The 14,227-nt window shown below is 43.5% G+C and overlaps 1 protein-coding gene across 1 annotated transcript in view; it reads left to right on the top strand.

Annotated features, from left to right (window-relative positions):
* Window positions 1-14,227, top strand: part of LMF1 (lipase maturation factor 1) — a 160,555-nt gene that overhangs the window by 135,372 nt on the left and 10,956 nt on the right. The window contains exons 8-9 of the mRNA XM_053364122.1: window positions 2,412-2,565; window positions 12,257-12,440. Coding sequence (XP_053220097.1) covers window positions 2,412-2,565; window positions 12,257-12,440 — 338 coding nt within the window. The remainder of the gene's footprint in view (window positions 1-2,411; window positions 2,566-12,256; window positions 12,441-14,227) is intronic.

Raw genomic sequence — 14,227 nt, 5'->3', positions numbered from 1 at the left:
ACCTTGGCCCTGATCTGCTGTCTCTGCAACTCTGCCAAGCTGGCCAGGATCCTGCACAAAAGACACCTCAACCCAGCAATCCTCAGGCAGACTTGGGGGGGGGGGTGGAATTAGCATGAGGTGTCCCAGTCCCAGGAATGTGTTCATCTTTATATTGACCAAGTTTCTCTCTTCTGTTATGTTTCTGTGCAACATAACAAATCCTGGCTTTTCTGAAATACCCACCCACTTTCCCAGGGGTCCAGACCTCCCTTTTCAATGAAAAACTGCTCCCAAAATATTCTCAGACTAAACAGTTTATCAGGGTAGCAGAAAGGCTTAAACAAGCATTGTTTCCCTGCAGAGATGGAAAAGAGGAACTCTCCGTGCTAGTCAGTTATTATTATTTTTATTTGTCTGTCTCTCTGTCTCTCTTTTCAAAAAGCAGCAGGATGCAGCAAGGGTCAGTTTTGCTTATTTGTCCAATTCTCAGTAGCTTCAGTTTCCTTTCTGGTGGCCATTTGCAAAGGTACAGCTGTATCTTAGTCTTTTGGGGATGCTGCCAACCTACTTCCCTGGATCGGTTGATGCAACTAAAATAATAAAAAAACAGCCTTTGCCTTTGGCAAACTGCCCCCCCCCCCGGCCAATGTTTTGGACTACAACTCCCATCTGCCATGTTGGCTGGGACTGATGGGAGTTGTAGTACAAAATAGGGCTGGGCAATGTGAGGTTTTCAACATTGCGATATATCACCAGCCAAACATTGCAATCTGGTGATATATCAAAGCTTGGTTGATGGGCATTGCGATTCAAATGGTGTTTGCTCACCGCTTCATGTGATCAGTTGTGCAGAGCGGGGTTTACCTGCCCCCCCCCAATATTTTCTTCAAGTTGGCACTCCTGGTATTTCAGACTAAAACTCCCTTCTCAGATGGACTCCAAGCGTATACTTAATTTCAATGCCATCCAGAAGAAAGAACAGAAAATACTCCCCAAGCCAGAAATGGCTTCTCTACACTAGGGCTTGTTGTTAACTGAGCAGCATTTTAGACATTCTTCTTTTTAGTCCCTTCCCAGACTATTTAGAGAAAAGCAGATTTTCATAAAGATATGGCACAGCCCATTGGCTGAGGCCCGCAATGTTGCAGGCGGGGGCTGGGGGTGGGGAGGGGGAGGTTGAGCAAATGCTTGCTTTCTTATTGGCTGCGGGGGGGGGAATCCAGGTCACAAATGGCCCCCAGGACAGTGACAGGAGGAAACCAGACTCTCTGATCTACCAAGTCACTGTCCTGCCAGAGACCACTTGAAGGGTGTGTGTGTGTGTGTGTGTGTTGCACTTTGTATAGTAAGATAAGCAAACCAAAAATGGGGAAAGGACAAACAGCAAAGGAGTTTGCAGTCCGAATTTTAGCATTGCGATGGGAGGAGAAAAGAGAGTTGTGGGGTGACAAAAGAACAGAGACAGGAAGAGGGGGAATGAGAGAGGGAAGTGGGAGACAGAAATCATAAATGTGAGTGAATGAGTGTTTGGATCCTGCTCTGCTTTGGGGCAATGTTGTCATTTGAGACATCACAGCTTCTGGTCCTTTAATTGTTAAGTCACCGTGGCCTTGGATCAGGCTCAGGAAGAAGGGAGAGCAGGAACTACTCCTAGAACTCTGGGTCATTTGCACCAGATCAGGAACAGTTGATGCCAATAGCACCAACATAAAGCCTAAACTAGCCTGCTGAAATCAGAAAACCTTGAGTAGGAAACATCTCTCTCTCTCTCTCTCTCTCTCTCTCTGTGTGTGTGTGTGTGTGTAAGCATCTCTGTGTGAGCTCCAGTTCTGCTCCTGAAAGTCAGTGCCCGCTGAGAGGGGCACCATTTCCCTCAATTCAGCACCCTCCCTTCTGAGCCATGGTTGGACCTCAAGGTTCTAGCGAAAGCCAAGTATAAATCCTGCAGGTCTGAGGCTTGCCAATTCTTGGCATGAGGCTCAGTGCAGAAGGCCTGCCATCTTGAAAGCCGTTGGTGTCCTTCGAGGGCTAGTACATTGCAGGGACCCTCATGAGGTGTTGTGTCTTTCTTCCCCAGCCCAGCAACAGAACGTCCCAAGCCAGGCGGGTGAGTAATCTCAGGCCCAGGCCCAAGTGTGGCCATTTAGGCCTCCAGCTTGCTTGTTCGCTTGCCTGCTTGGATCTCTAGTCTGGCTGGAATGTGGCCAACATACAGAGGCAAGAATGCATCCAGTGCTCTGCCCACTCTCTCCCTCTGGCCCCTCTGACCACTGGCCTGAAGCCCCTGGAAAGTTGTCCATGAGAGCATGAAGCACTAGGGCCAGAAAAGGTTTCCCAACCCTGTCCTAAGCTGATTCCGGAGCACACTAAATATATGTCCCCAAAGCAAGAATATATCACTTACGGTTTCCACCTCTCCTTTTCCACAGGCTGCTACATCCGCAAGGGAGTGAACCTATCGTTTGGGGTCCTGATTGCCTTCCTCAGCGTCCCGGTGGTTATCAATCTGCTAAGTTCCCGACAAGTCATGAACACATCCTTCAACCCTCTCAGGATAGTCAATACCTACGGGGCCTTTGGAAGGTATGGCTCTCTACTAGGGTCAGGGTCAAGGTAAAGGTAAAGGGACCTGTGACAAGTCCAGTCACGAAGGACTCTGGAGTTGCGGTGCTCATCTTGCTTTACAGGCCAAAGGAGCCGGCGTTTGTCCGCTTCCACAGACAGTTTTTCCGGGTCATGTGGTCAGCATGACTAAGCTGCTTCTGGCGAAACCAGAGCAGCGCACGGAAACACCATTTACCTTCCCGCCAGAGTGGTACCTATTTATCTACTTGCACTGTGTGCTTTCGAAATGCTAGGTTGGCAGGAGCTGGGACCAAACAACGGGAGCTCACCCCATCGCAGGGATTCGAACCGCTGACCTTTTGATCGGCAAGCCCAAGCAGCACAGTGGTTTAACCCACAGTGGGGATGCTAAATCCAGGGGTCTGCATGCCACTTGAGCTCTTCCAGATCTCATGGGAGGGGAGAGGGATTTTGGAGGGATGCACAGGTAAGATTTTCCGTGAGGTTTAAAGCGGTGGCCTTTGAAAGAGCAACCAAAATCACCAAGGGATTGGAGCACATCCCCTATGAGGAAAGGTTGGCTCAGTTGCTTAGAGAGTAGTGCTGAAAATGCCACGATTGCAGGTTCAGTCCCTGCATGTGACAGCTGCCTATTCCTGCATTGCAGGGGGTTGGACTAGATGATCCTTGTGGTCCCTTCTACAATTCTATGATTCTGCTATCTGGGAAGAAAGGCAAAGGGACAGAATAAGAGATGTATGAAGTTATACATGGAATGAAGGAAGTGGGCACAGAGAAGTTTTCCTTCCTGCTTCATAATACTGGAAGGCACAGTAATCTAATGAAGCTGAATGTTGGAAGATTCAGGACGGACAAACAGAAGTACTCATTCAACTGCACCAGAGGTAGCGATGGCCAGCTTCAGGGGCTTTTAAAAAGAGGCTAGGCAAATGCATGGAGGGCAAGGCTGGCAGTGGCTCCTAGCCACAGTGGCTACGTATTCTCTCCCATCTTAGAGGTGCTGTGCCCCTGAAATTCTGTTGCTGCAAATCACGGCTGTTGTGCTCAGCTCCTGCTTGTGGGCTTCCCATTGAGTCATCTGCTTGGCCAGTGTGAGAACATACACTGACATATGTCTGCCTGACTGGAAGGTGCCATTGAGCATAATACTTCTTGCTTGCCTGGGTGGAGGACTGCAGGAGGAGGGGTATGTGAATGTGTGTAGCCGCCAGCTTTTGCCCCTGGCCCCACCCACCATTGGCATGTGGCCCCTGGAAAGTTTCCCAGAAGTGAATGTGGCCCCCGGGATGAAATTGTCCATCCCCCCCAAGAAACCTCTTGCAGAAGTTACCTTTTCTTGGTGTGGAATCCAGATATCCTTTAAAAACAAAAAAACTAACAATAGGGCACAGTGCATCCCCAGCTGCTGCAACAACCCTGTGTGTCTTGGCACTCCCACCTCAGGTTAGCTCTTTTCCCTCCCTCCCAGCGAGCTTCTGGTACTACAGGGAAGCTCCTGCCAGAATCTGTTGTCCCGTCCTGATAGCCCTGCAGAAGCTCAGCCTCTTTTCTGCCACATCATTAAGAGCCTTTGGCGATGAGAATTACCTTGGCTCCTTCGGAGGAGTGGGGGGTGTATTGTCCTGCCGTTGTTGTTCCTCCCTCTTAACTCCTTCACTCCCTCCCTCTCCCTGCAGGTTGACCGTTTCCCTTTCGACAGTTACCAGAACCCCGCGAGCATGTGATGAAACCCGTGCTATAAATGCATTCGTAATTCCAGCCTATGTAAACCAATAAAAAGAGGATTGCAGCTCATAATGAATATATGATTATGTGAAGGCTGACATATTTTGAATAGCACAGTAGGAACAGGCTTTTTATTAGTAATTTGGTGTCCTGGATTTACAGTGTGTTCGTAAGCATCGGGCAGTGGGCCACCTCTCATAACTCAGCTCACTGAGCAACAGTGGTGGGGCGGGGGGGGAGGTCCTTGACTGGGAATCTGTTGAACTGGAGGTAGGGATAATTCTAAGTGGTCCCCGTTAGCAGCAGCCAGCCAGTACTGGGCTCAAGGAACGTGCGCTTTTGCCAGAAGACAGTGATCAAATAAAGTAAGAGATGGCTTAGTTGAATCAGGCCAGAGGACCATCTGCCCCACCCAGCCTGGTGCCTTCCAGATGTTTTAGACTACAGAGAAAGTTGTCTTGTACCGAGTCAGACCATTGGTCCATCTAGTTCAGTATTGTCTGCACTGATTGGCAGCAGCTTTCCACGGTTTCAGGCAGGGGTCTCTCGCAGCCCTACCTGGAGACGCTGGTAGTTGAACCTGGGGGCCTTGTGCATGTGCTCTTCCACGGAACTAAGATTCTAGTCCTCACTGTTTCTATTAGAAGGGGTGATTTAAGTACAGACTGCAACCGTTTTAGGCGTGTCTGATATGTGTGCAACCGCACATGTGCACATCATGGCAAAGGGGTGAAATGGGGTGGGGCAGGGGTGCAATGGGGTCTTTGCATCCTTTTTTTTTTTTTTCTCAATACATTTTTATTCAAATTTTTGTAAATAAACAGATTCTTATAAATGTAAGGTACACAAATAAACATGCTAATAAATCTTACAATATATGTACATATCTTTCATTTACATAGTTTATTATATCCCTTCCCTAAACAAACAAACAAAAAACCTTTGGACTCCCCTCTACCCTTTTGGTAAGTATCAAATAAAAATTCTATAATCATGTACTTTGTTTTTAAACTTATATATTAGCTGCTGTTAGCGTTACTCCATCCCCGCTAATATCATCTACAAATTATTTCCAATATATTTCCAATATTTGTTCCAGTTTTTATGAAATTCCTGTTCATCTTGATCTCGTATTCTTGCTGTTATCCTGGCAAGCTCTGCATAATTTACCATTTTAAGCTGCCATTCATTTATATTAGGTATAACTTCCGTTTTCCAGTTTTGAGCCAACATAATTCTTGCGGCTGTAGTGGCATAGAGAAATATTATCTTATCTTCTTTTTTGATTTCTTTACCCAGAATTCCTAACAAAAAGGCTTCGGGTCTTTTGGGAAATGTATATTTTAGAATTTTTTTAAGCTCATTATATATTAGTTCCCAAAAACCTTTCACTTTATTGCATGACCACCATAGATGATAGAGATCGCCCTCCGCCTCACCACATTTCCAACAACTTTTGTTCTTTAATCTATACATTTTGGCCAATTTCACCGGTGTATGGTACCACCTATATATCATTTTCCATACGTTTTCCCTCAGTGCCGTACACGCTGTAAACTTTATATTTTTATTCCATAATTCCAGCCATCTTTCAAATTCAATATTATACCCGAAATCTATCGCCCATTTGGTCATTGCCTCCTTCACCTCCTCGTCTTTTGTATACCACTCGAGTAGTATATCATATATTTTAGACAGTATTTTACTCTTGCCTTCAACAACCTCCACATTAAACTTAGATTTTTTATCCTCAAAACCTGCCTTCTTTTTGTCTTCTTTTAGCAAATCATTCACCTGGTGGTATTGCAACCAACCAGTAAGTGAGTCTTTTATTTCTTCATACGGTCTAAGTTTAATACCTTGTTCTGTTTTACTTATGAGATCTTCATAGGTGGCATTTTTCTCTTCCATATTAGATTTCTTGATAGTTAGCACCTCTATTGGTGAGATCCACCAGGGGGTCTTCCTTTCCAATAAGTTTTTATTTCTCTCCCATACCTGAAATATTGGTCCCCTGAAAATGTGATTTAGAAAGCCCTTGTGCACCTTCACCTTTTCGTACCATAGGTACGAGTGCCACCCGTACCTATTATCGAAGCCCTCCAGATCCAATATATCTCTATTTTCCAGTCTAATCCAATCTCTTAGCCATAGTAGACATGCCGCTTCATAATATATGCTCAAATCCGGTAGAGCAAAGCCCCCTCTTTCCTTTCTATCAACCAATATTTTCATTTTTATTCGTGGTCTTTTTCCCTGCCAAACATACTTCCCCAGGGCTCTCTGCCATTCTTTACATTGTCTTAAACCTTTGAGTACGGGTATAGTTTGGAATAAAAACAGCATTCTGGGGATAACATTCATTTTCACCACTGCTATCCTCCCCAAGAAGGATAGCCTCATTCTCCCCCAGATTTCAAGATCTTTCTTAATATTCCTCCAAGTGACCTCATAATTATCTTTATAGAGATTAATGTTCTTTACCGTAATCCACACTCCAAGGTATTTCACTTTCTTAGCTATCATAAGTCCCGTCCTTTGCTCTAAATCTAACATTTCTTCCTTTGTCAAATTTTTAACCAACATTTTAGTTTTGTTCTTATTGATCTTAAGTCCTGAAACTGCACCAAACTCTTCAAATTTTTTTAGAGCTTCTTTTACACTGTGTTTTGGGTCTTCCAGTGTTAATACAATATCATCGGCAAAAGCTTTTATTTTGTGTTCCTTCTTTCCTACTCTGACTCCTTTAATCTCTGTTGTTTCCCTTAATCTCTTATTGAATATTTCCAATACTATTATAAATAATAAAGGAGACAGAGGACAACCTTGCCTAGTCCCTTTAAATATATCAAAAGATTCTGACATAGTATTATTTATTATGAGTTTTGCCTTTTGTTCATGATAGATTGCTTCGATACCTTTTCTAAATTTTTCTCCCATCCCCATCATTTCCAAGCTTTTCCTCATGAACCCCCATGAAACATTATCAAATGCCTTTTCGGCATCTATAAATACCAGGGCGGCCTGCTTATCTATTCTCATATCCAGATATTCAATAATATTTATCACATTTCTTACATTGTCCCTCAATTGTCTCCCTGGAAGGAAGCCCGTTTGATCTTTATGAATTCTATTATTTAATACCTTTTTTAATCTTTCTGCCATTACGTCTGCGAACAACTTATAATCGTTGTTTAGTAACGAAATTGGTCTATAATTCTTCAGCTCCAACATATCGACCTCTTTTTTAGGAATTAAAGTAATATATGCTTCCTTCCAGGTGTTCGGGATCCTCCCCTCTTTTAAGATACCATTCATCACTTCGCATAGAATTGGGGATATTTGATCGCTTAATGTCTTATAATACTTAGCCGATAAGCCATCCGGCCCCGGCGCTTTTCCAATTTTCATCCTTTTTATAGCCCTTTTTATCTCTTCTTGTGTAATAGTCTGGTCTAGTAACTCTTTTTCTTCTTTTGAGATCTGTGGCATCTGATGTTCTTGCATAAAGCAGTCTATTTCATGATCTGTTTCTTTGCCTCTTTTGTATAGTTCTTTGTAGTACTTCTGGAAAGTCCTTTTTATTTCTTTTGGTTCTTCTACAATCCTTTCTCCATCCTTTATCTTGCTAATCATGTTTTGTTTCCTTCTTTCTCTTATTTGCCATGCCAAGTATTTCCCTATCCTATTGGCTGATTCGAAATTTTTCTGTTTCATCATTTTTATTTTCCATTCAATTTCCTGGTTAATTATTACTGAAAATTTGGCTTGTAATATCTTTATGTTTTGTTTTACGTTCTCATCACCGGGATTTATAGTTAATTTTCTTTCATTTTCCATAATCTCAGTTAGAATTTGCTCTTTCTTTTTCTCTTTTTCTTTTCTTAATTGACTGTTTTTCTGGATCAGGAAGCCTCTCATGACTGCCTTTCCTGCATCCCACACTACCTCTAGAGCTGTTTCCCCATTTAAATTCCATTTGAAGTACTCTTCAATTGTTTCCTTAGCTTTAGTTACTATTCTTTGGTCGTTGAATAAAAATTCATTCATTCTCCATCTACCTATTCTAGTATCTTTGCCTTTTATCTCCAAAGATACCGGATTGTGATCAGAAATAGTTTGTGCTAGAATTTCGCATTTGCATAAATTCTGCATCAATTCCTTCGATATCCAAATACTATCTATTCTCCCCCAACTCTGCTTGGAGTTTGAGAAGAACGTATACTGTTTTGTAGTAGGGTTTTTGAATCTCCAGGCGTCAATTAATCCTATATTGTTAACTAGCTCGAAAAAGGATCGGGGTAGTTTCCCTTCCTTAGTCTCTTCCTTTTTTGTTGACTTGTCCAATTTCGGTGAAACCACACCATTGAAATCACCCATTAATATCATTTTGTGATCCATCCATTCCATTAACTTATTACCTAATTCAAGGAAAAAAGCTGACTTTTTATCATTAGGTGCATATATTCCAACCACGATTATTTTTTCTCCTTGAAACACCATCTGTACTACAATCACTCTCCCTTGATCATCTTTATACAATAACTCAGGATCAAATTTTTCTTTTATATATAATACCACACCTCTTTTCTTAACCTTATCGGCAGTCACAAAATCCATCCCTAACCTCTTATTACTCAAGATTCTCCTGTGTTTATTTATTACATGAGTCTCTTGTAGACAGATTAGGTCAAGGTTCTTTTTCAATAGCGTGTGAGCAATCTGATTCCTTTTATTTTTATTGTTCAGTCCATTCACGTTCCAAGTCAGAATTTTTAAAGCCATCTATTATAAAGTGTTTATAAATTGTCAAAATCTGTGTGCAAACTACTTTTCCTTGTCTTCTTTCTCTACTTCTTCTCTTTCTTCTGTTAAGTTTACCCCTCTTTCTTCTTCTTCCGACCCCTCCCCCTCGTCCCCTCCCCCTGCCGCTCCTCCGTCTCCTCCCCCTCCCACTATCTTTCCGAAATCCTTCTCGTATCTCCTTTCAAATTTTTCCAGTTCTGAGGTGGTTGACAGTTTGAATCTTTTTTCCTTGAAATAGAATGAAATGCCTTCCGGAAACTCCCATCTATATAGGACCCCGTTTTTCTTCAACTGACTAGCTAATTTTTTATAAGCATCTCTCCTTCTAAGAAATCTCAAAGGAATCTGTTTAAATATAATAATTGAGTTTCCTTCAATATATAACCTTTTGCTGTAGTTCTGTTTCAATATTTCATTTCTTATGTCCAGCGAGTTGAACATGGCTATCACATCCCCTGGCAATTTTTTCCCTTTAACTTTAGTCGATTTAGATCTTATCCGAAAAATATTTGCTAAAGAGTAATTTATCTCTTCTTCCTTCTTATCTAACCAGATTGCTAACTCTTTGACCATTATAGATCTAATGTCTTCATTTAGATTCTCCGGTATTCCTCTAAATTTCAGATTAGACTGACTTTGTCTCATCTGTGTCATAGCCATGTTGTCCAGCAGTTCTTCCTGTATCTTTCCTATCTCTTTAATTTCTATTCTAATCCTGTCCACCTCCTTCTTACTGTCTTTCGTATCTTTTTGCACCCTTTTCATTGAATCCTCAAGTACCTTAGTTTTTGCTGATATATCTTTAACTTTTCCTGTCAGTTCACCCACCACCCTTTCCAATTTCTTGTCCAGAGTGTCTTGTACTTCTAATAGTTTTTTCTCTATATAATGTTCATTATTTTTAAATTCTTTCCTTATTTCGGCCATCAAACTATCATAGTCTTTAATTTCTTTCCCCTCCTTCCCCTCTTCTTGTCTAGATGGCCTTCTTTCAGCCGGCGTTCCCACCCCCTTTTTCATTTTGTATATTTTGTATATTTTATATTCTTCCTTCTTTGGTTCACCCACACAGATTGTTAGCTTTCTCAGTTTCTCCCGTTACTGCCAGCTTTCCTTATATTTCTTCAACAAGGTATAGCCCATCCCCCCACCAACAGGAATATCGTAACCAATATGAGAAAGCAAAATACCAATAGAAAAAATCAAATTAGAAGCCCAAGGTATGTGAATGACAATGCCAACGTCTCTCAAGTACTACAGAAGGTAGCTTAGTAGGGTATTGAAAGGGGTGATGTGGAAACGCTTCAACGTCCAGGTTCTAAGAATTTTGCCTGGTGCATATATGAAGACACGTGGTTAATTCTTTAAAGTCTTATGGGGGGGTATACTGTTTGTTAATTGGAGTGTGTCTCTTTAAGACGGGAAAATGGAGATGAAGCAGAGGGAGGAGGATGACGAAGCAAGTATTCCCAAACAGTTCACTTTTTCTCCTCAGTCTCCTCAGAGGCTTCTTCACTTCTCCAGTCCTTCTGTTGTCACTCAAGTTTTCCCAACCTTTTATTAAGTTAAGTATGTGCCGGTCTCTATCCTTAATTCAAATATGTTTAACACCAGAACTTAAAATAAAGCATTGCGTTCTGTTCTTAAGTGCTGCGCTCCAGGAAGTTGCAGACAAAGAAAGTTGCAAACAAACAAAGAAAGACGACGAACCGACTATAAACCCCCCACCGTTCGTTGCTATAGTAATCTCCGACCTCGATGCAACAAAGGAATTTCTTTCCCTTCTTTCTAGTCCATTAAGAGATTTCACTGTTACTTTGCCTCCGACTCTTTCTACTTAATGTCTGAGGTCTTTCCTTCACACCCACTTAGCGGCTACTTTCTTGCCTTCATACTTTTCCACTCCCAGCCTGTCGCTATACTCCATTTTATTCTTACCGCCAGCAGTAGATTCCTTCTCCTTTCACCACATATTTCTTTTAAGCTGGGTTCTTCCGTTAAATTTCCTTTGACTTTAACTTGAATATTTTTCGTTGTTTTTTCGATGTTTTCTGTGCAATCCTTAGTAGCAGTTTCCCAGCTTTTCGGCTGTTGTTGGAGATCCGCCGCTTTTCACACGGAGCCTGAGGCTTCACAACATGGGGTCTATTGCTTCCCTTTCACGCTGCGGCTCCAGCCCTGTTAAACGACAATAACACAGGCGAGCACACACAGCTTCGCTGGGAGTTTGCCCCTCAGAATAATCCTCCTGAGGTTTCGGGGTTCACGGAGCCTTCGTGACCCCTCTGGACCTCCAAGTTGTTCGAGACCCCTCCGGAGAGCAGCCTCGCGCTCCTTGTCTGTGACCGCGGCGTCCCGGAAGCCTGGTGCCTTCCAGATGTTTTAGACTACAGAGAAAGTTGTCTTGTACCGAGTCAGACCATTGGTCCATCTAGTTCAGTATTGTCTGCACTGATTGGCAGCAGCTTTCCACGGTTTCAGGCAGGGGTCTCTCGCAGCCCTACCTGGAGACGCTGGTAGTTGAACCTGGGGGCCTTGTGCATGTGCTCTTCCACGGAACTAAGATTCTAGTCCTCACTGTTTCTATTAGAAGGGGTGATTTAAGTACAGACTGCAACCGTTTTAGGCGTGTCTGATATGTGTGCAACCGCACATGTGCACATCATGGCAAAGGGGTGAAATGGGGTGGGGCAGGGGTGCAATGGGGTCTTTGCATCCTTTTTCAATGGTGTCATTTTGCTTGAACACGAAATGCTGAGTCAGAACATCAGTCCATCTCGCTCAGTATTTTCTCCCAGCATGTCCTAGTCTGAGATAAACTGAACATAGCCATTCGATTCCCAGCTCTCGCAGCTAACAGGAGGAGCCCTGCTGGATCAAATAAAAGGTATATTCAGTCCAGCAGGTCCTTCCTTCTGTGGTCCACCAGATGTCCATGGGAATCCCAAAAGCAGGGCTTGAATGCTACAACCTCTCTCTTCTTTGCTCCTCTGAAACATGCCCCATGAGATTTGGTCTTTGTGCTCTGTTTGGAGTTGCTGGCTTGTTTGGAGTCACTGGCTGCTTTTTCCTCTTGCAACTGCAGGCTGCCCAAGTTCAGATTTGGGATTGGTATTTCCCGAAACTCCAGAGAATAATTCCGCATGTCTTTTCACAGCATCACCAAAGACAGAACCGAGGTCATCATTCAAGGGACGTCCAGCCTGGATCCCAACGACCCTGCTGCTATTTGGGAAGAGTATGAATTCAAGTGTAAACCTGGGGACCTGCACAGGAGACCCTGCCTCATAAGTCCGTACCACTATCGCCTGGACTGGCTCATGTGGTTTGCTGCATTCCAGGTGCGTCCCCAACACAGGTATGAGGCTCTAGTGCAGGGATAGTCAACCTGGTACCACCCAAACATTGTTGGACTACAATCCCCATTATCCCTCACAATTGGCCATGCTTGTGTTCGCCATTCCAACTGCCTCTGGAGGGCACCATATTGGCTACTCCTGCACTAGTCTGAAGTTGTTCGAAAGAGCATCCAATGGGTGTAAAGTGATTTTGATTAGAGCTGCAGATCTCAACAAAGAGGGCCTTTTGGATCAGGCCCATCTAGTCCAGTATCCTTCTCTCACAGTGTCCAACAAGTTGCTTGTGTGAAACATGCTAGCCAGGATTCGAGCACAGAAGGACTCTTGTCTCCCTCCCAGCAACTGGTATTCAGAAGCATTACTGCCTCCAGCTGTGGAGGCAGAGCATAGCAGTCATGGCTAGTAGCCATCAATAGCCCTCACTAGCCACAGAAGGACCAGTGTTTTCTGTATTCATGGTGGCTTCAGTTGGAAGCCACAGCAGCCCCTCTGACCCTGATGTCCACATTTCCCATTGTCTTCACTCTGCAGGGTGTCAGTCTTGCTCTGAGTACCTCATGGTGTTGCGCTCTGTTTTGGCGCTCAAAAAATCAGAATGTTCAAGGGCATTAAACTAAAATCCAAGCAGCAGATGAAGAAGGAAGAATGGCCCTGATGATTTAACCCGCAGAGTCTTCTCACATACTAAAATAACAAGCAGGAACTCAGGGATGTAAATGCTAGAAAGTCACATGCAAGGCTCACTTGGAATTATGCTCAGTGACACAGTTACATGCGCACACTATGCAGTGCTTTCTCCAGACTCTGTAATAATATGCCCTACTCAGGAAGGAAGCCATAGATGCGGCACAATTCGACAGCTTCCCTTTTCAGCTCAAAAGCAGCTACCTGAATCTCCATGCGGCTTCAGCTGGGGAGGGCGGGATACAAATAAAATTTTATTATTATTTATTATTATTTTTGGGGCCCCAAATCAAAATGGGCTTGGAAATTAAAAGAACTATCAAAACCAGTGGGACTGAGGCCCATCTTCTTTTTTCTTCTTCTCTATATTTTGGAAACTTGTATTTGGACAAGTTTTAAGGTATTGTTGCCAGATTTTGTGGGGTGGTTCCTGTAACTCCAATCGTAAATACATTGAAGTACAATAAGTAAGAAATAAAACACAGTTAAAGATCAAGATGAATGCTTAATCCACAGGCATGGCATGGACCGCCTGAATGAAGCTCAAAGACCACTGTTGGTCCGGGGACCACAGTTTGGGAAGTCCTGTCCTATAGGACTATTTCGGGTGTCCATATCCCCATGACACCCTTTTATATTTTCAACAGGCCTTTATTATCATCCCAGGCTGCAGAATAACTTTCAAGGTTGATGGCACTGGTACTGTGGGCTGCTGAATGGGGCCAGCTGGAACACCTGAGGCAACCCAACACTTGACAAGCTGCTGAAAGCCAAACAGGGCCAGGAGGTGGATGGAGAAGATCTTTTCCCATCCCATTGTGTGACTCGTGACAGGTTGCTCTTTACACCTCATCACTGCTTGATATACGACACTCTCTTGTCCAGGCTTCCTGAAAACAGTTTCCCCTTTTGAGGCGAGTGACAAGACTTCCACCAGAGCAGCACACAATCTGTTGAAAGGAGTAGGCCCAAAGCCTGTCATGGCTGACCGAGGGCCCTTCACTTTTCACATGTTTGTATAGCTGGCACATCCGAAATTTCAGACGCTTGAGGATTTGTCCTGGAATGCCCGGCCCTGAGGAGCA

This window comes from Podarcis raffonei, chromosome 14 (assembly GCF_027172205.1).
Source record: "Podarcis raffonei isolate rPodRaf1 chromosome 14, rPodRaf1.pri, whole genome shotgun sequence".
NCBI lineage: Eukaryota > Metazoa > Chordata > Lepidosauria > Squamata > Lacertidae > Podarcis > Podarcis raffonei.
The sequence above is the reverse complement of the archived record's forward strand: the minus strand, read 5'-3'. Positions and strand labels throughout refer to the sequence as shown.